A 26,311-nucleotide genomic window follows, 5' to 3' on the forward strand; every position below is an offset into this window, starting at 1 on the left:
TTGCATTCCACTTTAGGAGAACCTATTGGTGGCGGGGGGAGGAAGGGAATGACATAGTGTGGGGGTGAACACAATGGAAAAAAAATCAAATGAAAAATGGAGCAGAGAGACAACACAGTAAAAAAGAGTTTCACCATCGTAAGTGAGATCAGAATTTGGTCCAGAGAGAAAAAAAACTCTAATGCAAAGAATGCAATTTCAGTGTAGTATACAGACAGCCTAGCTTTTCTTTTCTATCCTTAAACTGTACAGGCTTCCCTTTTGCTAGAGAAACTTTTTTCAGTAATAAAATGTAATGCGGTGGGGAAGAAGAAGCAATATATAGATTCAAAATATAAGTATATTTGGCATGAGTTTGCATGGGTGCATCATTCATGAGTGACAGAAGCAAGTTAGTCTGGAAAATCACATAGTTTTAAGTATTTCAGATTCTTTGGTGATATATATGATGGTAAATGCTTAAATTTCTTCAGCTGCTACTATGGTTTGTGACTCTCTATTCCTTACCTACCATAGGAGGTACAGGCGTTAGTGTGAAAGAAATGGCAGACCTAATTGGATTTCAAACCTCTAAAATGATCTAAAAATCAGAGGTTGCTGTCAGGATTTTAGGGTTTGAACTCTTACATAGTGGTTTGTCTTTTTTTCTTTTTTTGATTTGTCTTGGATTAGCACCGAGAGGCCCCAGCTTCATTGCTCTAGGCGCTTCACAAACATACAACAAAACAATGATTTTTGTGAAAATTACAGAAACAGGCATAAATATATATTGGCACATGAAGAGAAGGGAGTTACCTTACAAGTGGAGAATCAATGTTGAAGGCCAATTTAGTTAGTGTGGATGTGGTACACTCCCAATAATTGATGAGGAGGTGTCAATACCAAGAGAGGGAAAATTTCTTTTGTAGTGAGCCAACCACTCTCAGTGCCTATTCAATCCCAAAGACTTTATAATCTGTTCATAAGTAAGATGATCATGGACCCTAATCCAAGGCCCATTATGATCAACTGGAGTCTTTCCACTGTCTTCAATGATCTTTGGATCAAACCCAAGATAATCAGTGGTCACAGCACACCAGTTGCCTCGCTATAAGAGCTAGATACAAATACATGCAAACAACTAGGCCACATACAAATACTTTTATAGTACTAGGAATCCTAAAATATCAACTGAATAAAACATATTGTCCTCGCCCTATTTAATCACTAGATTTTGGACCTTAAAACAGTTACTGAGATTTTAGTCCTGAAAATTAAATCAAGATAATTTGAAGGAAATAGTTTTGTAGAGACACTTATTTAAAAAAAAGTTTATGAGCTGCTCAGAGGTTTAGAAAGTAATAGCCCTGTGGAGATGAGTAGGTAAAATGGAGGTGAACTACTCAAAGATACCAAATAAACTCAATTTATGTTATTATGGCGATAATAAACTCGTTTTCCCATGGTAGTTTAACTACTTATGTGACATTAATATAATATACATATGAGATATGATACAATCTGGGAACCAGAAAATGTATCTTCTATTTCATTGGGAATTACTGTACCAAACCACGGAAAATAAGGTACCTCCGTGACCAGAGATAGTTACCCTAGCTTCTTTGGTTACACCAAACATCTCTGTATGAGTATAATTGGACTAAAACTTTCAGTTTGGCTACCTGAAGATACCTACATCTATATTTTGTACCTAGGTATAATGCCTGATTTTTGTAGCTGCTGAGCCAATCATTTGAATTGGCTGGGACTTGGTGGGTGCATATAAAGCATCTCTGCAGATAAGGCCAGTTATTTAGGTGCTAGATTATGGATTTAGACGTCCTACTTTATGCACCCAAATCTGGCCATGATACTTTGTTTGAACTTTAAGGGAAGTGGGTAACAAGAAATGTTGAGGCACAGGGTTAGTGTCATTTTTATGAAGCAATTTTTGTTTCAGTGGCAGGGAGAAAGGGGAGTTAAACCAGGATTTGATTGTAAAGGGAGAAAGTTACATTTAAAGACAGTTGTAAGAAAATGAGAAACAACCATTTTATTCAGGAATGGTGTCCAAAGTAGTCTGTGCAGAACAATTAGGAGATGATACCATTTAAGTGACCGGTTTTAATGATAGATGTCTGAAAAAATATCCATCCACTTTACTGCAAGACATATGGTAAAGAGGGAAACAGTTTGGTGTTTAGCCGTTATTAACATAGCCACTGTGTTGCTTTTCACTAGGTCCTGACACGGAGGATGTGGGAAGTAGCATGTCCACGTTAGAGCGCTCGCTTGCTGCCCGCAGAGCCACTCGTGCCAAGCTCATGATTCCGATGGATTCACAACCAAACAACCCTCGTGAGTAGCGCATCTCTTACTCCCTCTTACAATTGTATGTGAGAACAATAGTGCATCTAGAGCTTCTTCCATTTGAGGATCGCAAAGCATCTTACAAATATTAATTAATTAAGCCTCATAACACAACTACGGTAAATAGCACTAGCCACATTTTACAAAGGAGTAAACCATGGTTTCCCAAGGCTTCACAATGATTCAGTAGGTGGGAATAGAATCAAGAAGTCCTAACTTCCCAGTCCACTGCTCTAACCACTAGACCACACATTTCCTATGTGTACATTTCCTATGTGTACAGTACTTGGGGACACATGTTACAAAGAGTTATATTTATTATAATCATTGCTGTTCTTAATTATAAAATTTAGCCAACAAATGTACTCTTTATGCATTACAACAGGTTTCAGAGTTGTAGCCGTGTTAGTCTGTATCAGCAAAAACAACGAGAAGTACTTGTGGTACCTTAGATACTAACAAATGTATTTAGGCATAAGCTTTCGTGAGCTAAAACCCACTTCATCAGATGCATGGAGTGGAAAATACAGCAGGAAGATATACATAGTACATGAAAACATGGGAGTTACTAAACCAATTCTAACGAGACAATTCAATTACAGTGGACTATTAACAACAGGAGGAAAAATCACTTTTGTAGGGGTAATCAGGGTGGCCCATTTCAAACAGTTGACAAGAAAGTGTGAGTAAAAGTAGGGGGAAATATCAGCATGGGAAAATTAGTTTTTAGTTTTTGTAGTGACCCATCCACTCCCAGTCTTTATTCAGACCTAATTTGATGGTGTCCAGTTTGCAAATTAATTCCAGTTCTGCAGTTTCTCATTGGAGTCTGTTTTTGATGTTTTTGTTTTTGAAGAATTGCCACTTTTAAGTCTGTTATTGAGTGTCCAAGGAGGTTGAAGTGTTCTCCGACTGGTTTTTGGATGTTACAATTCTTGACATCTGATTTGTGTCCATTTATTCCTTTGCATAGAGACTGTCCAGTTTGGTCAATGTACATGGCAGAGGGGCATTGCTGGCACATTATGGTATATATCACATTGGTAGATGTGCAGGTGAACGAGCCTCTGATGGTGTGGCTGATCTGGTTAGGTCCTATGATGGTGTCCCTTGAGTAGATATGTGGACACAGTTGGCAATGGGGTTTGTTGCAAGGATAGGCTCCTGGGTTAGTGTTTTTGGTTGTGTGGTGCGTACTTGCTTGTGAGTATTTGCTTCAGGTTGGGGAGCTGTCTGTAAGCGAGGACTGACCAAGGTCTGTGAGGGTAAGGGATCGTCCCTCAGGATAGGTTGTAGACCTATCCTGAAGGATGATCCATCAGTCTCACAGACCTTGGGAGACAGGCCAGTCCTCGCTTACAGACAGCCCCCCAACCTGATGCAAATACTCACAAGCAACTACACATCACACAACAAAAACACTAACCTGGACACTCAATAATAGACTTCCTACTGTATTTTCCACTCCATGCATCTGATGAAGTGGGTTTTAGCCCACGAAAGCTTATACCCAAATCAATTTGTTAGTCTCTAAGGTGCCACAAGTTCTCCTCATTCTTTATGCATTACTGTGCAGTGTGATTCTCAGCATGGACTACAGGATGGAGATGTTTATCTCTGGAAAGAATCCCTTGGTTTCAAAGAACTGCGCAACACATATTAAATCTAGACATTATTTGGTATATGTTACATTACCAGTAATCTATAAGGCCCTGATCCAGCAATCCATTACACAGGTGCTTAACTTTAAGCACATGAGCAGTCCCACTGATGTCAATGGAACAACGTGTACTTTAAGGTAAGGAAGTACTTAAATATACAGAGGCAAAAATCATTCTTGGGACCTGTCTCCTTTTTAGGCTGTATCCACTTGTAGATAACGCGGTCACATGCACACTTTGACATTCCGGCCTGACATACTTTCCCTAAGGGGAGTTGTAAACGTAAAAAATATTGGAGAATGCACAGGATAAAGATTCAGTGGGTTGGATTCTGATCTCATTTACTTCAGAGAAAATCAGAAGTCACATCACTGATGTTGATGGGCCTGATAATCCTCTTTCTCACACTAGACTGACGCTGCAATAACTGCACTAGCTGCAGTAGCATTACTCCTGATTTACCTGATACAAGGGAGATATGAATAAGGGCAGTGGAATTACACTGATGTCGACGTGTTGTAGGCAAGATCAGAATCAAACTCATTATAATTGCAATGGGACAATACCGGTATAAGTAAAATCAGTCCGCTTTATAGGTCAGTGTATATGGATAAATGTGCTGTTGGGTTTTTTAGGATCAAATAATAAATAGTTTTAGAAGGGTGAGGTCCTGTTTTCTATCTGTATCCTATTCCCACTAGTATATGTCTAATAGAGAGATTATATAATGATACATGGGGGCGCGGGAGAAATTGATCTCACATTTAGGTCTAATTTGGGAACTTTTTAGTCTGGGTTGTAAAAAACCTGTTTCTTTCTCCATAAAATAAAAGCGGTATGTTTTTGAGGGGCTTTATCGTATTTTTTTAATTTATCTGACTCAATGTGCCAAACATTAAAAGTGATAGGAAATAAGTTATAGAAAGGACTGAAGAAATCAAAAGAGGTCATTATTCTGACGTAAAATAAACACATTGGCACTGTTAAGTGACAAAATAGATGTGATTTAAGCTGATCTTAAAAAGCACAGAAAATCAGTTTATTTGGGTTCTTCAGGATCAAATGAGCTATTGAATGAAACTTTTTGTATTGACGTGAAAGGGAAAAACATTGGTGAGTTTCATGATGCTACAAGTGAGACTGTTTGAAGCCATCATCGTTATTGAAATGTAGCCATTGTGATACTCTTAAGTCTCTAAATTCCTTCACAGGAAGGCACTAAACTTGATAAAGCAATTGAAGGGGGTTTCATAGGGTCTTGGCAGATTACAGTCCAATGACGCTAAAGTCACAGTCTCAGTGGAAATCTGGCTTGATCTCATTAATAACGAAGACCTGGACGCACACAAGGACAAAATTGAAAAACAATTCAGAGCAGTGTTTCCAATTCATAACTAACACAATTGATGTCAAATACTCAGATCAAAGAGCTGAGAGCTGAGCTGAGAACCAGAAAAGAGGCTGAAATCTAGCTGTTGATACATAGTCCTAAACACCTTCCTTCTCCCCAAGCATTTAAAATCAAAGATCTGGATTTTGATCCCAAGTCTGTTTGTGCAGGAGGCTATATCACAATTTGTTGTATCAAAATGTTGACAAATTATGGAGTAAAATCTTGGAAAACAGGACAGTTGAATTCAGAGTGTTATCTACTGGTGAAAGACCTGTGCTCCTTCTTAGCATCACCACAGCAGATTTTCCATTTTCTGATTGGCTTAGTCAAAATGTTATAATAGGGTAGGTGCTGAGATAACAAATAACTTGATAAGAGTGTATCATTATATAAGGGCAGATTTTTAAAAAGGAGGTAGAAAAATTTTGACTACTTAGTTTTATGTTCTTGTGATTTACCTACAGAATTCCAGTATATTTATTTTTTATAATACATCTGTGTGAGGAAGAAATATGCTCATAGAATGAATCACTTTTGGGGGTTTATTATCACTGATTTTTTTTAAGTATGTTTTCCCAAGTTGTGGAAATAATCATGTTGATACTGTGTTTGGCAACATCTGTGGACTTTGGGCTACTGAGCACAGCTTTGGCATCTCTACTTTGTAAATTCAATAAGCCATACTTAGATTACATGTTTATAGGACATATTGAAAATTTTTGACGCAGAAGGGCAGTGATCAGGGAGCTCCAAAATCTGGTAAGGGAATTTCTGCTTTCAAACTCCTAAAGCATCCATATCAAATACAAATTCAACTCTTGTTAGGCTATGTCAGAACAAATTTCTTGTCATATTGCAGAGACTTTTTGAAAATGCTTGAAGCTATCTTTTCCCTTAGCTTCTCTACATAAATATAATATTACAGTGAATACTCTGATTTTTTTTTATTCTTATTACTTATATCTTGGAGAAGAATGAAGGGATGGCCTTCAATAAATGTGTTGGATTTTTTATGACTCAATACAGAATGATTGTTTTTGCAGTGCATTAACAATGTTACAAACAGGAAGACTATTATTTAACCTTTTAAAAGTGTGAATAAAATGATTTCCACGGATGAAATTAAATCTTTGAATAGTAAGATTTCTATTCTGAGGATGGGTAAATTGAACCTAGACATTTTGAACGTTCAAAATATTACGACTATCATTTCTTAATAAAAGTTTTGTGCGGTTCTACACCTCCCGTTTTCCTCTGGAAGTACAGAAATGCCCAACAAAGACTGTGTTGTTTAGTGCTTAAAGAAGTAATAAGGAATCAGCTTTGGCCCAATTACTGACTCTTTGTGTGACCTTGGGCAAATTGCCCAGTTTACAACTCTGTGTGGTGGATTTAATAAGGGCTAGAAGTAATAATAATGTCTATTTTAATATTTATTATATTGTTTGCAATTCACGTGCTAAAAGTGCTACATAAGCCAAAAATATCATCATTGGGGCAAATCCTGAAGTTACTACTCAGTGTTTACTCAGGCAAAACTTTTGTTAAAGTCAGTGGGAGTTTCCCTGAGTAAGAAGTGCATAAAAACCGGTAAAGGAATTCAGAATTTGGCCCATTGTTTTTGTTATTGGTTGTTTGTTCCTGGATTGTTCAAAACCAGAACATACTGGAACTCACTCACAAGAAATCCTGATTTCATTAGGTTTTGAGCCAGTTTCCAAACCAAAATGGTTCATATGCTTTGGAGAAGCCTTAAATGTTCAGGTGATTAATTTGCATAACGCATTGTTTCTCTTTCCTCTCTTTCTTGGTTGTAATTCCCATTAGAACACTCAGAGTTAAATGTACACACTGAGGCCATGGCTACACTGGAAACTTCAAAACGCTGCTGTGGGAACGCTCCCACAGCAGCGCTTTGAAGTGCGAGTGTGGTCGCGTGCGAGCGCCAGGAGAGAGCTCTCCCACCGCTCCTGGTAATCCACCTCCAGGAGGGGATTAGCTCCGATCACTGGGAGCACAGCTCCCAGCACTCGGAGCCTGTTTACACTAGCGCTTTAAAGCGGTCTGACTTGCTGTGCTCAGCGGGGTGATTTTTCACACCCCTGAGCCAGCAAGTTAGAGCGCTATAAAATATAAGTGTAGCCAAGCCCTGAGGAAGTAAGGCCAATCTCAGTTACACTGGTGTAAAGCAGGAATAACTTTAGTAGAGTCACTAAGATCATATCCTGGCTCTTGGAGCCTTGATTCATCCATTTCCATTTCAAATATTTGTCACTTAACAGGAAAATATTCAAACTTGTCTGCCTAATTTGCACCCTTGAAACAGGCATTTATGTGTGCAGATAGTTTCATACATAAAAGCGGCTTTTTATATGTGAAAATATCCCAGTCACATGAAACATGCCTATTTCTGTATACAAATGTGGTGTATGTATGTGTGTTGGTTTGTCTAGAAAGAGCATACACACATTGTTTGTTTGTTTATTTATTTATCTTTTATATTACCATAGCATTTAGGAGCCCTAGTCATGGATCAGGACCCCACTGTATCAGGCACTGTACAAAATACATATTTTGTGGCTGCAATTTAGGCACCTGCTTTGGAAATGTGGCCATTTGTAGTTTTCTGCGAGATCCATCCATTTATTTTTAACTTTCTACAAATGTTAAGAGATCTTTAATTCTCTTTCTCCTTCTCTCTCTTTTCAGCTGTTGTCAGTGCCATCCCAGTGCCAACACTAGAAAGTGCCCAGTACCCAGGAATTCTGCCATCGCCAACATGTGGATATCCACACCCGCAGTTCACCCTCCGGCCTGTGCCATTCCCAACACTCTCTGTTGACCGAACCTTTGGAACAGGAAGAAGTCAGTACAATGCCTTACCTTTTATTTTGATGTTTGTTCTCTGATGAAGTGTTTTGAAGTGGTGTTTAGACTGGAAATAAGGCATACATTTTTAGTAGTGAGGGTAATTAATCATTGGAACAAGGGTTGTGTTGGATTTTCCATCACTGACAAATTTTAAATCAAGATTGGCTGCTTTTCTAAAAGATCGGTTCTCGTGCAAACTGGAATAATTTTGTGAAAGTTCTGTGGCCTGCAGTAGATCAGACTAGATGATCAGAATGGGTCCTTTGTGGTCTCAGAATCTATGAATCTATGAAATGGCAAACACAGTATTATTTTCTTTTCAGGAGGACAGTATACTGTAAAGGAAGGCTTATAACTAGCTTAGAGTTTGTGTACACATTCATTTGAACAAAATGACATCTCACCTCGTGACTGGGTTCCTCTGAATGTTTTCTGGTATGAGCCAGTACTAAAAAGGAAAATATCTGAAGTTGTGTAGTACAGTATTATTCTGAAGTGTAGTAAGAATACATGCGGTCTTTGCAGTTAATTTCTTCTTCTCAAAGTTAACCAGTAGACAATATAAAAAGAATACATTGTGGGTTGCATTTTCAAAAAGCACTCCATCCTGGTCTAACTCGAAATCAATGTCAAAATTCACATTGCCATCAGTAGAAACATTTTCATTGATTTCAATGGGAACGGAATTAGGCCAATGTTGATTGGTCTTCAAAATCCCACCCAGCATTCTCTATATTAAACCCAGGTTTGCCAAAATTGCACTAATATTTTCTTACCAGCAGACTTGCTCCTTATAAAACACTGTCATCATATACTCCTTAAACTCAGTGTTCATCTGTGTTTAATTAGGCATTCTTGTGCATTTGGAGGATCAAAACATTATGGTAGAGAGCTCGTTAGTTTGTACCAGGTGGACTGAGAATACTGGTCAGGGGCGACACCAGACAGCCTTGCTTCACATCTCTTCTTAGAGGTTGAAAGTTGTTGCACCTATTCAGGATCATCTGTTTCAAATCCCCCAAAGTTTTAAGACCCTTTGGTTTGTACCAAAATGAGATTTATTAAGAATTGAAAGAGAATTGGATCAAAATAAAAAAAAGCAATCTGCATAATGTATCTAGCCTTAAACTCTGCACCAACTTATGTAGATAGGTCCAAGTCATGCCATTAAACTTGGAAGAAATCTTGTACTGTTCTGGAGAATGCATACTTTACCAGATTGCCCCTTTGTCCCTGATGGTTTGACAGAGCAGCATTTCTTAGACTCAGGCATCTCATACCATCCTTTGCCCCCTCATCCTCTCACTTTAGTTTAAACTGCCTTCTATGGCATCTTCCACAAAGATATTACCACATATGGACCCTTCAGGAAGGATATAACAGTCTTGCATGAAATAATAACACCTAGCTCTTATATAGCACTTTTCATCAGTAAATCTCAAAGCACTTTACAAAGTAGGTCAGTATCATTATTGCCATTTTACAGATGGGAAAACTGGGGCACACAGAGTTGAAATGACTTGTGCAAGATCACCCAGAAGGCTAATGGCAGAGCCAGGAATAGAATCCATGTTTTCTGAGTTCCAGACTATTGCACTCTCCACTAGCCCACACTGCTTGCCTTGGCATACATTTACCAGACTTATATTCTTTAGAGAAATAGATTGGGGTCTTTTTGTCCTGTACTCACTTTACAGTTTATAATGCTCTTTGGAAAGCATATGCACACAACAGTTGTCCATCAGCCTCACCTTCACACTTTATTTTTAAATAAGCAGTCCTAACATCATGGGTCATATGTTCTAGCCTATGACCATGCTTTTGCATGCTAATTATCATAGCTGGAGGGCTCATATTTTCTTATAATTCCCTCTTAACTTTATTCTACTCTTCGGTATGAATTATTGACATATTTATGTCAATCTATCACACACATTTTTCATATTCCTGGCAGTCTGTGCAGCTAGTTCATGGAGAATAAATTCCATGAGTGGTTTTTATCCTGTTTGATTTTTGCTTTCAGTCATTATGGTCAGGCCCAGAGGGACTGGCAATTGACATTTCAGTAGAAGGCTTGTGGGTAGACTGTGGGCCTAGATGTTCTATCCATGAACCCAGTATCATTGTCACCTTCTTCCCCTACAATGACTGGGTCCAATACAAGGGTAGGTGGTAGTTGCCTCTGGAGGGCGTGACTAACTCTGGCTGGATGTTTCTGAGAATATAGACCTCCCTCACCCCAAAATAATCACAGATTTAACACACGGAAGCACAGCTCGGTGATGTATGGACACCAGACTTGGAGGGAGAATTTTAACTTCACATTACAAGGTGTTAGATTCTGCCTACCCATGGAGATGGAAGAGAAGATTGACAGATTGGAATGTGTAGTCTTTATCCTGGAGAGTTGAACAAAATGTGAATGCATGGGCAATTGCACCTCTGATAGGCACTGCAATAGTGTTCACAGGAGCAATGTGGAGCAGGGACCGTACATTTCATAAGTATATTGCATGGTACATTTCACAAGGGATTATATATTTAATAAATTGTCAGCAGTATAACACAAAGTAAGGCATGCACAAACTCGACACTCCCCTGAAGAGCACTCGTCAGGAGGCTGGTGTCCTTTCCCCCATATCTTGTAGATGGCCTCCATCAGGATGGATTGAAACATGACTGCCTCCTTTTGAAAGAAAGCCCTTTTCTCCTGTCTCTGAACTCTGCTAGGTCAGCTGCTATCATCTTGCCCTCCTTGTGGCGTTACCTCATCTTTTTTCTAATACCTCCAGACCTCTCCTGTGACCTCTCACAGCATTCACCCCATCAAGTGCTTCCATCCACAAACAATCCTTTTACATGGCACCCACTTTGCCAGACTTCTCCCCAGAGGATGTCATAGCACACCTCAGTCATCTGATCAATAGCTTACCCTTTTCTTGGGGAAAAAATGCATTTTTGAATTGAGTCTGACCAACCTGCCCACCCTGGAATCACCACTCGAAGCAGGCAGTGAGAGCAGCTGAGCATTTCTGTACAGCAGTGTTTGAGCCAAAGCAGATATTTCTGCAGCTCTCCAGTAGGAATTGTGAGGCACTACTTTCAAATATTTCGCTTTTACACAGCAGAGTAGAAGAAGTGAGGAGAGTTATTAAAAGAGAACTATATAAATTCATCGAGGTTAAGTCCAGTAATGGATATTAGCCAGGATGGGTAAGAAATGGTGTCCCTAGCCTCTGTTTGTCAGAGGGTGGAGATGGATGGCAGGAGAGAGATCACTTGATCATTACCTGTTAGATTCACTCCCTCTGGGGCACCTGGTATTGGCCACTGTCGGCAGACAGAGTACTGGGCTGGATGGACCTTTGGTCTGACCCAGTACGGCCATGCTTATGTTCTTATCTATGGATAAATTCCCACACATGCAACAAACCAGGTGGGAAATCAAAGAAGACATTGTTACTTCTGCAGCATCCATCAGAGATGCAGGAAACTCAGCTGCAAAATATGACAGAAAGAAGTGCCACAAAACTCCATACACAAAAAAATCCATAAGGCAGAAACTATTTTTATATATGTTGTTTGTTTTATCGGTGACATGCAGACAACCAGCCAAGCAATTGCCTAGCTTTCTGTAACAGCATGGTGGGTTAGCTTTCTGCCTGAGTAGAATGGAGGGGGGGCTAGATAGATTTGTGTGTGTGTGTGTACATACCTGCTATCGCTACTAATGCTGCCACCACTGACACAGGAACTGGCAGCAACACATCATATGAAAGAGAGGCTGTACTCCTTGTTTCACATTTCCCTCCCACACGCTCGTCCAGCAGACAACATTAAAAAGCAGCTGGAGCGTCTGCTTTATGTTTGGATCACCTTACCAGGTCTCCCATACGGCTTCTCTTCTGCAGAAATTGGTTTCAGCAAAATTAATCTAGGATTCTGACTCAGTCATACCCACTTCTTTGTCTTCATCTGATCATGTGGGGTTTTCTTGACAGTGAATGGCAATTGAAGATCATACTAGGGAAGGTGCATAAGGTAGGTTTGTATCCATTTGAACTACACAGTGAAAAAGCCATGATATTCTTGCCCCATTGCAGTAAAAGTAAAAAAAAATAAAATACATGCACTGCAGTAATTCCTTTGCAGTGAATTCTACCTACTGTACTGCATGGCTGAACGTGCTATTGATCAGGAGGTAGCAATCTTTGAATACATCCTGTGCAATGTCATTAGGGAGGGTGTTGCTGTGCATTCTGCCAAGTGGACCATGCTCCAACACCTCTTTCTGTTCCTGAAACTCTTCATGGTTGACCTCAAAGCTTCCAATATTGAAAATCTTCCTTAAGCCAAGTTTTACCGTTCATCTTCTACTGAAAAGAAAACTTTAAAAAAAAAATGAAGGGCTAAATCAGACTCAACCAGAACCTCCTGGAATAATAGATCTGCTTGTCTGTTTCACACTATCAGTGAAATCTATATAAGCCAATTATTATACATTTGCTTTTCTATCCTTGCTCCCAGGAAATATATCAGTGCCATATTAAGGTGGCTTCACTCTGTGCAGCAGTTCCTCCTAACCATTAGCCTTCACCTGAGGAATCTGTCTGGTCTGTATTTTGAGCTCTTTAACGTGTACCTCAGGATGCCGGGGAAAGATTGTGAAATGCCGTGGACTGCACTGTCATCAAACTTGCAGAGGACACTCAGTTTTGTCTCCTCCCCATCAAGCACAGACAATGCTGTCCCTTTGAGGTCTCAGAATATGACAGAAATGAGCAACTGGATGAGACCTGATGATTCATTCTCAACTAGGAAAAACACTGAAGTGGTACTGGTCAGGAAGAAGTAGTTTTAAGGACTAGTAGGAGCTGCAGTGTCTCCCTCAACTGGGGGCAAGGGGGAGGTCTGTTCTCCAGTTTTCAAAATGGTGCTGTCCAGGAGACTTCCCTCTCAGATGTGAACATGACCACAACACGTTTTAATCACTTCTAGGTTGAGCTATTGTAATGTGCTCTGACTTGGCTGACTCTGAAGGTCATATGGACGCCTCCACTTGTCCAATATAGATCAGCTTCCCTTCTAAGGGGCAGATCATCATCACCAAATATGAGTAATATGAAAATATGAGTAAAGGCAAGATTGTTAGTTGTAAAACCAAAACCAACCAAACAAAAAGCTAAAGAAAAGAAGAAAAAAGAAAGAAACAGTCCTCACCATTTTGAGGTAACAATACGTGATTAGCAAGGAACTAAAATAGCTTCACCTCAAAGTGCAAAAGTGAATTATACTCATTTTTTAATTAAAATAAATCTTATTTCTTGACAGTGTTTCCTCTTGGAGCTAACTGTAACAGTGAATATTTAATTCTGGGATTTTAGGTAGGAAGTATTGTTAAGCTGAATCACTGATATTTCAGTTTAACCAGTTTTTTAAGAGAGGAGAGAAAGGATACTTTAATACTGGGCTATATCATGCCTTCTATTTTAGGCAGGCCTTCTCTGTGATTTCATTGGGGACTGTTGCACGTACAAATGATGGTGTGACATGACCCAATGTAACTGTGGGCCCAATCCTTGAGTTTTGACTGAGGCTCTTCTTTCTCCCTCATTTTCTATATTTGTTCTTTATCGACTGGATAAGTAAGAAAAATAGCTTTAAAGGTAATTTTTTTTCAGAAATGAATTATTTGGGGGTCCATCATAAATGACTTCAGAAATATTTCTATTGACTTCAGTGAAGCTGGATTTGGTCTTATTCTTGCAAATGCAAAAAAAAAAAAGACAAAACCAAAAACCAACACCCACACCACCTTTTCCCCAAGAATATAAATATAAATGCCTAAACTTCTCACCTGAGAATAAAACTGATGTTTTAGCAAATTTATTATTCTTATTTGGATAACAATAAATCCAGAGGCCCTAACTGAAATGATGGCCATATTGTGTAGGTGCTGTACAAATAGCTAGAACCTGTCCCCAAAGGGTTTATAATCTAAGTAGAAAAGACAGACAACGGATGGGAGGGGGAACAGAAACACAGAAAAGTGCAGCCCAGGGTCATACAGAGCTAGGAATAAAACTCACACCTCCTAAATCCCAGTCTGATACCGTGGTCATCCTCTGGGTCATGATGGCCATTCATGTTTAAACATACGCTAGATAGCCCGGGCTTATCTCATGTCAGAGTGGGGCAAACAGCCACATTCAAAGTGGGAGTCCTTCTCAAAGATATCACTCAGTAAAAAATGTGCAATGAACAATTCATACATCTGACATCATACAGTTAGGGCCTGATCCAAAGCCCCTAGAAATCGGTGGAAGGTTCTCCTATTGGTTTCATTGGGATTTGGATCAGGTGCCAAGGTACAGCAATTTTTTTTTTACCTTGTCAAAGCTCTTAACTTCAGCAGTGAGGACAGTTGGGACCCACTACAATGATTTTCATATTCAGGGTTGTCTGAGAGCCTAGCTTCCATTAAAATCTTATTTTTTAACTACAATATCTGTTCAAGTAATCAGAATTCTTCTGGAATTAGACATCCATGCTGAGTTTCATAAGGACAAATGTCTAGCTTCTAAGTCGGAAATTGAGGTAACTGGATCATGTGGTACCAGCAATGGACTCATCTTCATCCATTATTTAAATAAACTTTCAGAGCTTCCATCTTCCATTCCCTCAGGAACCTGAACTAACTGTGAATTGATGGCTCTCATTAGTTTTTCAAGCATGTACGTTTTATTGTTTTAAAACTCCCTTCTCAAATACTAGACATCTTCCTCAGACAACTTACTTTCACTATTTACAGCCCAGTTTAACCTTCTAATTTTTATGGAATCCTTGCCTTCAATTGTAGATGGAGTGCTCAACCCCATCAAGTTTTTTGTATAATAAAAGTTATTGTAGTCTTCAGATTTTACAACTGTGCTTCCCTTCCAATATCCATCACCATCTTTCATTTCTAGCCCACTTGGATTTATACAAAAACTTTCTCAGGAACTATATCTAATGCCCATTAATCTAATGTTAAAAATATCACTCTCTACACTGCTGGTGCCAGCTGATCAAGTTTTTCTCTCTGAGATCATAAACTCAGAAGATATCAGGCAGGTCAGTGGAGGTTAGCAATATGTGCCTGTTCTCTCCTGTCTGTGCATGCGAGCCAGCAGACTCCCAAAAGAAGTGGATTTGAAGGACATGATAGCCTTGGGCACAGTAGAAGAAGCAGGCTGTTCCTAATATCATGAAAGAAAATGTGAGGCCAAGAGCAGGAGAAAGAGACAAAAGGCTGGATTTTTTTCCTTTAAGCACCGCTGTGAGTGAGGAGTCACCCTCAAAGACCTTGCCACTGAGACACATACCTTTGAGTCACGATTCTCCAGTTTCTCCTTGGCCAGCAGGTAGTAGAGATGGAGCCAACATTCCACCCATTCTCTGTCCCTACTATTTCCCAGCCTGCTCCCACAGCACTAGTTTACCTCTGTGCACCAAGTCAGAGATTTAAAGGGTGTTTTTACTCTCCTGCACTGGCATGTGGTCCAAGTCAAATCCTAGTCCAAAGAGAACAGTCAGGAAAGAAGAGTAGAAAGGGTGCACATAGCAAGGGAGTGGAAGGAAAGAAGAGTGGAGATGCCAGGAAGTGGCATCATTATTCAGAGAGCACTGAAGGTGAGGACAAGGAAACTTCACTACAATCCAAGTAAACTTTTACAAACTACAAATGATTGTGACCTTGGTCTCATCCTGTAGTTAGTCTCCTCTGCCTGGAGTTCCAAATTGCTGGAGAGGTCTGCAATATTGCATTGGGAACAGATAACAGGATTCTGGAACAAAAACCCTCATTTCCGTTTTTCAAAATAATTTTGCCACCTAGTAGGTTGTAATTACTTATATACATTGACATTCATTATTATAAAGTGCCTTGAGATTTGTCTTGGCTCTGTAATTACGTTATTTCGACAATGAGTTCTGGATTTTGAAAGCAACCAGATCCTCTAGAGTATTTTCATTCCCAGTATAACAACTAGATCTGATATCTAAGTGTCAGGAAGATTGTTTTCTATAGGAGAAGGATGAGCTGTTTGGGGTCTTGACTGAAATTTTTCAGTTTAAAAAAAAAATGAACCCAGAGCATTTATCACTTTCACACATGGCCCATGACTGTGCAAATAAAGTGGTTTACAGCAGTGCTTCTCAAGCTATCTGATGCGGGGGACCAGCAATTTTTTTTCCAATGTGCGCACAGACCGGCAGCCGATGGCTCGGGGGCCGGCCCCGGCCCGCGGACCACCACTTTGAGTAGCGCCGGTTGACAGTATTAATACAAATGCCCTTAACGTGTTCAGAAGCTTTGGCACTGTCACATGGCATCTCTTTTATCCTGACACTGTTCTTTGAAAACATCACTGAGCAGCTTCTCTGTAGTTCCATTTGCAATATGTGCATATTCTCAGTAACAGACCATGCTGTTGCTCAGTGACCGTGATGAAAATGCGTAAACAGTTGTAATTACCAGTCTGGATACAAAGCAGACAAAAAAAAGAGATTATTTCATCCACTGAAATGTTTTCCTTTTTGTTAATTTTTCTTTCACATTACTTTAGTCAAGTTTGTAACTCTGTTCTGGCATAGAAAGTTCACGAGAGAGGTAATTTTTGAGAGCCTTTTATAAGAAACGCTCTAGAACATAGAGTAACCTTGATTTATGTTTGAAGGTTGACATGGCGTGTTTAAATCACAGAAAAATTGACTTTGAGTAAAGGATAATAAAACAGCAACTGACTGCTTTGGCACAGTGAATATTACGCTGTTTCAAGGAAAAATGATGTTGGTATTTGGTTAAATAGAAATTAAGTCCCTTTTTTGTCTTCAACTCTCATTAGCTGTGGCTATAATAATAATATAGGGCAGAATGTAATGAGTTCCAGCAACTGGGATTTGTGTCACTATCCATATGATATACTTATGATTTTGGTTGATTTTTACAATTTAAAGGCACCTAGATCCAATAGTGATGGGAACTTAAGAAGTTTGTATACAAATAAAATATACAGAGGGAGCTAAAAATGTCATTTTCTGTACTTTATTTGAAGGAAGATTTATTGCAGCACTCTGGCACATGTCTGCTTTTAGGAATGTCTTGTTTCTAATTCATGTATTCATATCTTTTGAAAAAAAAATGTTTACATATATCTTAGAGCTCCTCAAAGGTTAAAGGTTGGCACTTCCCGTTCTTTGGGAAATGATCACAAAAGTAAGAAATAGGATTTGAAAAAATATCTCAATAATAGTTCATTTTATTATTCCCTTACAGCGGTGAGTGAAGGACCAGTCCCACAACAGCCATCCATGCTGCCACAGACACAGCCTGAACATGCCAGCAATGAGGACGCCCCAAGCAGAACGATTCCCACAGCCTGTGTCCGGCCTACGCACCCTCTCCGCAGCTTTGCCAACCCCTTGCTACCTCCACCAATGAGTGCAATAGAACCGAAAGTCCCTTATACACCACTTTTGTCTCAAACAGGTAATAATTCAGGAAAGAATGACTGGTATTATTTATTAGCCACCAAGGTGCAGTATTCTAGCCGAGCCTGGATGCAGGGATTATCTGTCTAAGGTACTTATCTGACCTCTGCCCTCAGAATAGTTTGTGAGCACCTCATAATTTTAAGTTAGTTATCTTCACAATACCCATGTGAGGCAGGGAAGTGCTGTTTTCCCCATTTTAATGGTGGGGAACTGAGACACATAGAAATAAGGGCCAGATATTTAAAGGTATTTATGTGCCTAAAGATCCAGATAGGCACATTGTGAGATTTTCACAAGCCCACAGGAACCTAGTTAGATGCTTTTGAGAAATCCCATTAGGTACTTATCTGCATCTTTAGGAGCTTAAATACCTATCTAGCCCTGGCCCTAAGTGAGTTGCCAAAGGCCATGCAGGAAATCTGTGGGCAGATTAGGGATTTGAACCCAGATATTCCAAGACCTAGACACTGGACCATCCTTCCTCTTTCTGCAGTAGGGCTTTGATTTTTGTTCTGCTTATTTTCCATTGACTGCCACCATTTTATTTTTTGCATTTAATTTGCACTGCGCCGGCACCCGGCATGGATGTGCAAGGAAAGTGAAGGACACAAAGACCTTCCCTCCTGCTGCAGAACCCCAGATAGAAGCCAGCCACAGTTGCGGTCCTTGTGTTCTCCTAAATACAGAGACTGTTCTCAACACTCCCTGGAGGGCTACGCACCTCAAAGGAGAGTGGGAGGAGCAGCAGTGGAGAGGAGCACATGCTGTACTCTAAGGGATGAGCCTCACACTCATTTGCACTAAAGTTTCTTTACATCATTCTGGCCATTGGAGGGGGCCTTGAAGTGAGCATAAATGTCCTTAATGCCCACTTAAGTGCTCCAAAGTGGCGTAAAGTGGGGGCCTGAGTGTAAATGCAAATCAGGCTTCCAGTGCCTTTCAGAGGTGCCCCTTGGAACAAAGCAGCTCTTTTCTGCCAGCAACCTGGGCTAGACCCTAATAGGCACAATCTGGCTATAAATTGTAATGTCCATGTACTGCGCCTTCTATCTATACACACCACTGCCAGTCACATCATTGACATCAGTGATGGTTGTGCCTGCGGACTGAGGCGGTTTGTAGAACTGAAACTAAGTGACACCCTGGTGAGAATTGTAGAATTAAAGGTCAACCCTTACCTATATTTTGACTTTTTTAAAAGTTGCAGTCCTCTACATTTAAAATTCCTTATCCTCTACAGGGAAGCTCCATTAAATACAGTTAAGTTCTCACTTGAAAGAAAAAGACATGCTTTAACTGTCAGAAATAAAATATAGACTGTCCTGTATCTTAAAAAAGTTTCTTTAAGTTCTTGTAGAATGAAAAAAGAATTCAGACAATTTTATGATAATATTCCAGCATTTCATTAGGATTTTCTGGAATGGGAATTCAGAATAAGGCAATAGTTTAAAATTAGAGTTAACTAATAAGGGAGGAGAATTAAATAAATCAGGAGCCAAATGAATAAGTTGGTCTTGTTTCAAATTTCATATTTGCTACAATAAATTAAACCAATGCCAAATTCTTGGCTCCTGTTTCAAGGTTTACTTTCTTGATAATGAAAGGATTATGTATATTTGCCAGAAAAACTGTCTGGAATGCAGTCCTGACAGCAAACTCGTTAAAAATAAAAAATAAATTTGCAGGGAATGGAAAGAAATAGAAAACAGTTACACGAAAAAAACACTAGGAGATGAGAATGATGCTAATAAGACCCTTCTTTAAATTCCTGCGTTGCCTCCCTGCACCATGGGTCCAGGTGCAGAGAGGTAAGGGGCCAGGAGTCCTCACTACTAGAGATGGACAAATACCTGATTTTTTTGTTCTCTTGGCAGTTCTGAAAAATAGGAGTGGAAAAATCAGTTTGGATCAAACCAAATCCAGAAATGCCAAAAAACGTTGGCAAATTGAAAAATTCTGTTTTGGGTCAAACAAAAGTTTGACCTGAAATATTTTGTTTCCAGTCATTTTAAAAGGACTAGATACAGAAAGTGGTTGGAGGAGGAGAAGTTGGTGGTGGACCTCCCTAGAGCTTGTGTCCCAGTGATTAAGGTGCTCTCCTGGGATTGGGAGAGCCAGGTTTGAATCCCTGCTCTGGAGCAGGCATTTGAACCCAGGCTTCATCCTATTCCAGGCTATAGGGATGGCTTTGTCTCAGCCTCTCCTTTCAAAGCTCCTCCACTTTGTGTTAAGTACTTGAATAGTCATTTGGCCAGAGAGAAGGAGAATCACTACAGAGTCATTAGGTTGGTGTTTAGGACACTCACTCAGGTGAAGGAGACTCAAGTTTAAATCCCTGCTCCAATGATTATTTATAGGAAGAGGAACCGCTTCAAAAGGAGAGATTGAGTGTGCCCCTATCCCAAAATAATCTATGGCCTGGTTCAAATTTACAAATAGTTCCATGTTGACTGAAACTGCATTTTTCGGCAAATACACTATTTGCCAAAAAAATTGACCTGATCTACCAACTATCCTGCGTCACAAGCAAGTGGGGAAAGAGTAGAATCTTAGGTCCATTCTCCACAATGCACCATCTCCACATTGGAGCTGTCATGGGGAAGGTAGTTGTTTGCTGCTAGTATGGACTATGGAACAGAGAGAGGGAATTGCGCTTTTCTAAAGAGATTCCTTTCTTGGGATGCTGCTCGGATAGCACAACTACAAACCACCCCATATTTCACCCCTCTTCTATATTGTATTAAATGCAATAAAATTAGAAGAGTTTTATAACATAAGCCTTACAATATATATATTGATTCTAGGATATTGGGCTCATATATATATATATATATATATATAAGCCCAATATCCTAGAATCCTTACATGAATAATTCTTATAAGTTGTGCTTTTGAAGTCAATAGCGTTATCTGGTAAATAAGGACTACCTGTGTGAATAACGTTTGCAGGATGGGAACTAAAAAATATTGATAATTCACGCTGTGCAGTTTGGTGGGTTGCTCAATTTGGCACAATTACCTGCAGTTCAGAAATTTCAGCTCTACTGAATTCTGTTATATATTCAGATGTTGCTCTCTGAACATAGTGTTCTTGCCACACAGCATATGTTACCTAACTGTAAGTGATTACAGGACTACCAAAAAAGCACCATGTTTCTACTTTGAACACCTGCTATCCATCACCAGGTAATTCAATTTTTGACAGCAGACAGAAGCAGAGAAACCCTACAATGTTGGAAAGTCTTTTTTTTTTTTGGCCAACTCTTACAACTGAATTATATTTTTATATGTGTTAGGGTCTGTTCATCCTTATGTAATACCACAAGTTTACCTAAGGCCAAATCCTACTGACCTTATTATGTGAATAAGCCTACTTACTTCAGTAGAACTACTTGGCAATCAGGTTTTTGCACTTAATCTTCATGATTTGGTGGTGGGGGGAAGTAAAGGCATGTTAGCCATCCCCATATAAAGTTCAGTGATCACCATTAAAATTGCTGTAATTATGTTACCTCAGAATTTGCTGTGTTCCCTACGCTGTATAAGGCTGTGTTGTTAATTAGACAAAAGTTAACATTAATTATGACCACTGGATCCACATTTCCAGAGGAGGTGGCTGCCATGTACCAGAGCCACGGTGGAGACACACTGGCTTATTTGTGGGTAGTCCCTGATAATTGTATGGAGCTCAGAGGATCACCACATCCCTCGGCCCGCGCCGCTTCCCACAGCCCCCATTGACCTGAAACGGCGAACCGCAGGCAGTAGGAGCTGCGATTGGCTGAACCTGCAGACACTGCAGGTAAACAAACCAGCCCGGCCTACCAGGGGCTTTCTCTAAGGTTGCCGATCCCTGACTTAGAGCAAGGAAAATGTTTATTACTTTAAGTGAGTGTCATGGAAAACATCACTCTCTCATTTCTCAAACACATGTTGGGCAAGTGTCTTATCCCATCAAAAATAACAGTGATGGAAACTTCCTATTTAAATGAACTGGGATGAAGTGAAAGCTTGTGTATGTTAGCACTTTTGAAAATCAGACCATTTATTCATATGCATAAATGTGGATTTAGGGGACTAACTTTAAGCCCCTGTTTTTGAAAATCATGGCCACAGAATTTAAGGGCCAAATGTCACGGTCATTTAAGTCAATGGGAGTCTTTTTGTTGACACCCCCCCTCCCAGTGGGCATTGAAACAAGCCCTAATAGAAGATCTTTTCTACAGGCATTTTAGCCAACCAAAATCAGCTCAGTCTGGTGGTTGCTGTGTCTGCCACTTTTCTTCCTTTATGAAGATTTCAAAGAAAGAACCAGAAAAACAAGAGAGAAAACTGAAAAAAACAAAAACAAAAATCACACCCACAGAAATGAGAGGTAAAATCAATATGAAACAATGGATTTAATATAACTTAATTAATCCTGTGCCATAGTAATCTCACACATACAGAAGTGTTATAATTAGCTATTAACATCTATAAACTAGTACATACAAACCTGTAGAAAGATTAACATCATTTATTCAGTTCTATAGTAGTTTACCATAAGGGAACTAATAAATTACTTAAAAGGCCACAATCCAGTTTTTCAGGTCATACATGCAACATACCCCAAAGCTGAAATTTACTCCTTTTTACTTGAGGCCATTGAGTTTGCTCTCTGCTTTAAGATGGCCCATGTCATAGATATTTTATAGTAGATCACACCGTTTCATCACCGCTTTATGATACACTGGTTCAGATTCTTAATACTAAATCTGAAGACATGAGAGCCACTGCACAATCTTTCCTTTCCACGCTCCACTGTGGCTGCGGTCATTTCTCCCTGCAAATCATGGACATAGACATTTAAGCGATTTGACTTTCAGGTTAAATAGAAAATGCTTGATGGAGTGTTGAGCTTATTGCATGATGGATCTGACATAAATTCTACAAATGGCCAGGAAAGGAGTGTTTTGTTTTTTTTTAAATTCCTGACAAGTGGAAATTCCTTTTAACTGTTGAAATGATCCGCTGCACTTTAAATGAACCTGGATTAGCAAGCCATTTGTCTTCTGTAGCTGGAAGTGTGCTGTAAGCGGGATAGAAAATGTGACCTCTTAAGTAGAGCCTTTTATACTGTATCACAGGTTTATAACTTTAGCCCTTGTATTTTTTTGCAGTTGTAAAAGTGCTGTATTCTATTGCCACTTTCCTTTTTTTTGCATAATATGTATATACAGAAGTAATAATTCCCATCTTTTCAATCTCCCATGGACCAATATGCCAGGGGAAATGACAGAACTAAAAAGTACATCATTGTACAGAAAAATTGAGTTTGATATTGTTTTCTTCCTTACACACTGTAAGGTGTGATTTAAACTGGATATAATCCGGAAGTAGTAGGGGAGGGTTGCACAGAATGTGGACTGATTTATGTTCTCTGGCTCGTCAGGACATCATGTATTCTTGGCATAACTTTTTTTTTTTTGCAAGAAGTAGTTGAGCATGCATGCCTATAAATATAAAAAAGTAATAAATTATGGCAGCACATTAGTACAAGTCCCTACCAGTGCCCGGTTATAGCCACCCATTAACTGTCTTTGTTAGACGTTACCGCAGCATACCTGCCTAAGGAAATCAGCTCAGTCTGATGGTTGCTGTGTCTGCCACTTTTCTTCCTCTGTATGAAGATTTCAAAGAAAGAACCAGAAAAACAAGAGAGAAAACTGAAAAAACAAAAACAAAAATCACACCCACAGAAATGAGAGGTAAAATCAATATGAAACAATGGATTTAATATAACTTAATTAATCCTGTGCCATAGTAATCTCACACATACATAAAGGCCTCTTTGGCCAGAGAAGACATAATTACAGGCTATATCTACACTATGAGTTCGGGTGTGATTCCCTGCTTGCGTACACACGCTTGTTCTACCTCTTATCAGCCTAGCATGAGTATAACACTACAGTGCAGCCAACAGAGTACAGGCAGGGGCGTCATGGCAAACCCGCCTGACACCAGTGGGTACATTCTCAGCACAGCTCACCTGTGCTTCCGCTGCCCCTCCATGTGCTGCCGTGGCTACATTGTTATTTATACTTCCACTCGCGGGATGAGAGCTAGCAGAAATACATGTATATGACAAGGGGAATCACTCCCCTAGCTCATCGTGTAGTTGTAGCCTAAGAAGTTGCTGTTGTGTTTGGAAAAATGACTGTAAAAAGTGACACCATCTTATTCAACAGATCTGCTCCCTGTCATGTATTTCTTGTACACAGTAGGTTGCAGGGCTGCTACTAGCAAATCAGGCTTCTGTACCAGATATGGACTGGCTACAGAGCTACACACCAGATATGTTCAGGATCAGACCCTTTAATGTTCTGCCACATATTGTTGGATTGAGATTCACTTACTCGGCAGGTCGGTCTAACATCTTTATTAAGGCAAGACACTCAGCAAGTGGTGATCACTTACAAGTGGAAAGTTCATCGGGATGATCTCATCACAGTCACTTCCAGCACAGGACAGTACAGTTTTGACCTCCCTTTTTTACACAAATTTATTTATAACTTTTTGTTATCTTCTCTTATACATATGTATTAATCTCACATTTCCCTGTTAACTCTCCTCCCCTGTCAGTACAGAGCTAGTGTTAGTTTAAATTGGTCTTTTCTAGTTTTTTAGTTACTTTATCTTTTCTTTTTCTCACAAACATGATTATTCTGTAATTTCTCACATAAGTGCAGTTCTACTTATGCTTACGCTGTTAAATGTTATCAGAACAGACTCTTAACATTCACAGCAGGCTTTTATCAGACTCTACCCATACCTTCACTCCCAACACTGTTCCTATGTCTCTCTTTTATCTCTCTTTCCCGGACTCTTTCCCTTCTCAGACCACCAACTTTCCTCCAACTCCACCCCATCCATTGCTTGTCTGAAACTCTGCATCGTTTGCACATAGAGGCACACATATTTTCCATGACAGAGCTGCTGAGATGAAAAATTGGTTAAATTCAATACTACTGGTATCAGTTGGTACTGTACGTTATTATATATAATCTGATGTTCACGATTTATCGTTAGTCCATTTTTAGGTCTTGCTTGTGTTTCTAGGCATGGTTCATCATCTTGATTCAATTCTGGAGTAGGAGGCATTGTTACTCCAGTACGTTCACGAGTGGTACTCTTCCAGTCCTTAATCACATTCAGAGAGCAGGTCAAAGTCTCAGGCCATGTCTACACTACTACTTATGTCGGCAAAACTGATGTCATTCGGGGGTGTAAAAAAACACACGCCTGAGTGATGTAAGTTTTGCCAGCATAAGTGGTAGTGTGCACAGCGCTATGTCAGCAGGAGAGCTTTTCCTGCCGACATAGCTACTGCTGCTCGTTGGGAGTGGTTTAATTACGTCGACAGGAAAGCTCTCTCCTGTTGGCAGAGGGCAGCTACACCAGAGATCTTACAGCAGCGCAGCTGCATCGGTTCAGCTGTGTCGCTCTAAGTGTAGACATGGCCTTAGTCATTTTCCTGGCTTGGTGGGCGAACTCATGGGCGACAGTTCAGTGATCTACTAAAATAACCGTAAAGTTTCCTCCAAGTGTTACCTGCACTCCATTTAAACACACCACACCCTGTAGGTCCCCCAGGCCATATTCCTGCTCCTGGGAGTTGCTTTTGCTGTAGGATCCTCCACCTTGGTTGCAATCCACTTTGTACCAGAACACTTCGGCTTTCCGACATGATTACCCGAGAACCATAAGGCTAGGATGGCAGTCTCCACTTCGTGCACTGTCACCACCTTGTTCTTCTGCGGCATCACCAATTCCACAGACCCCGTTAAATACCTAAAAGAGAAAACAAATACAGGCTGAGGTTACCTTAAATAAGATCTGCTTTGCACAATGCCACCAAGTAGCTGAACAGTATCATACAGGTTAGCATTCCATTATACTTTTGTGTGTTTAGAATCATAGCTGCTTAATATAGCAACAGACAAACAAAAGGCTGCTATTGTTTTGCTTTTGTTGGCACTGCAGAACCAACAAAGCTATGAGAGAGCAAGCTCGATTCTCCTGGGGCACGGACTCTCATTTTGTTCTGTGTTTGTACCACACCTAGGGCAAGGGGTTCCTGGTCCAGAACTAGGCTTCCTTCGCACTACTACTATATGAATGATAATAATAATAATAATTAATAGCTGTTAACTGCTAATTGTGTTCCAAGGGAAAGGGCAACTCTTTAATTGTAAGCAAAGCAAATCTGATCAGGAAGTAATTGGGGGAGACTATAAATCTAACACCCTGTGGAGCAGAACTGTACTTAAGCACAAAGCAGAGAGGTGTAATCGAGTGATGGAACAGGGGCATTTATTCACATGAATCCAACTGACACTAATTAATTAACTGTACAGATAAATCTGTGTGCTTTTTTTAGAAATTTACCCCTCAGAGTCAATATTTCCCATTGCTAATGGAAAATTTAAATAAAATCCTACTGTCGTTTTATATATAGTTCTAA

General features: G+C 39.8%; 1 protein-coding gene across 1 annotated transcript in view; it reads left to right on the forward strand.

Annotated features, from left to right (window-relative positions):
• The window catches only part of DCC (DCC netrin 1 receptor), a 967,455-nt gene that overhangs the window by 922,154 nt on the left and 18,990 nt on the right, over positions 1 to 26,311 (forward strand). The window contains exons 26-28 of the mRNA XM_078852711.1: positions 2,221 to 2,337; positions 8,113 to 8,268; positions 17,591 to 17,803. Of these exons, the coding sequence (XP_078708837.1) occupies positions 2,221 to 2,337; positions 8,113 to 8,268; positions 17,591 to 17,803 (486 nt within the window). The remainder of the gene's footprint in view (positions 1 to 2,220; positions 2,338 to 8,112; positions 8,269 to 17,590; positions 17,804 to 26,311) is intronic.

Source organism: Lepidochelys kempii, chromosome 5 (assembly GCF_965140285.1).
Source record: "Lepidochelys kempii isolate rLepKem1 chromosome 5, rLepKem1.hap1, whole genome shotgun sequence".
Taxonomy (NCBI): domain Eukaryota; kingdom Metazoa; phylum Chordata; order Testudines; family Cheloniidae; genus Lepidochelys; species Lepidochelys kempii.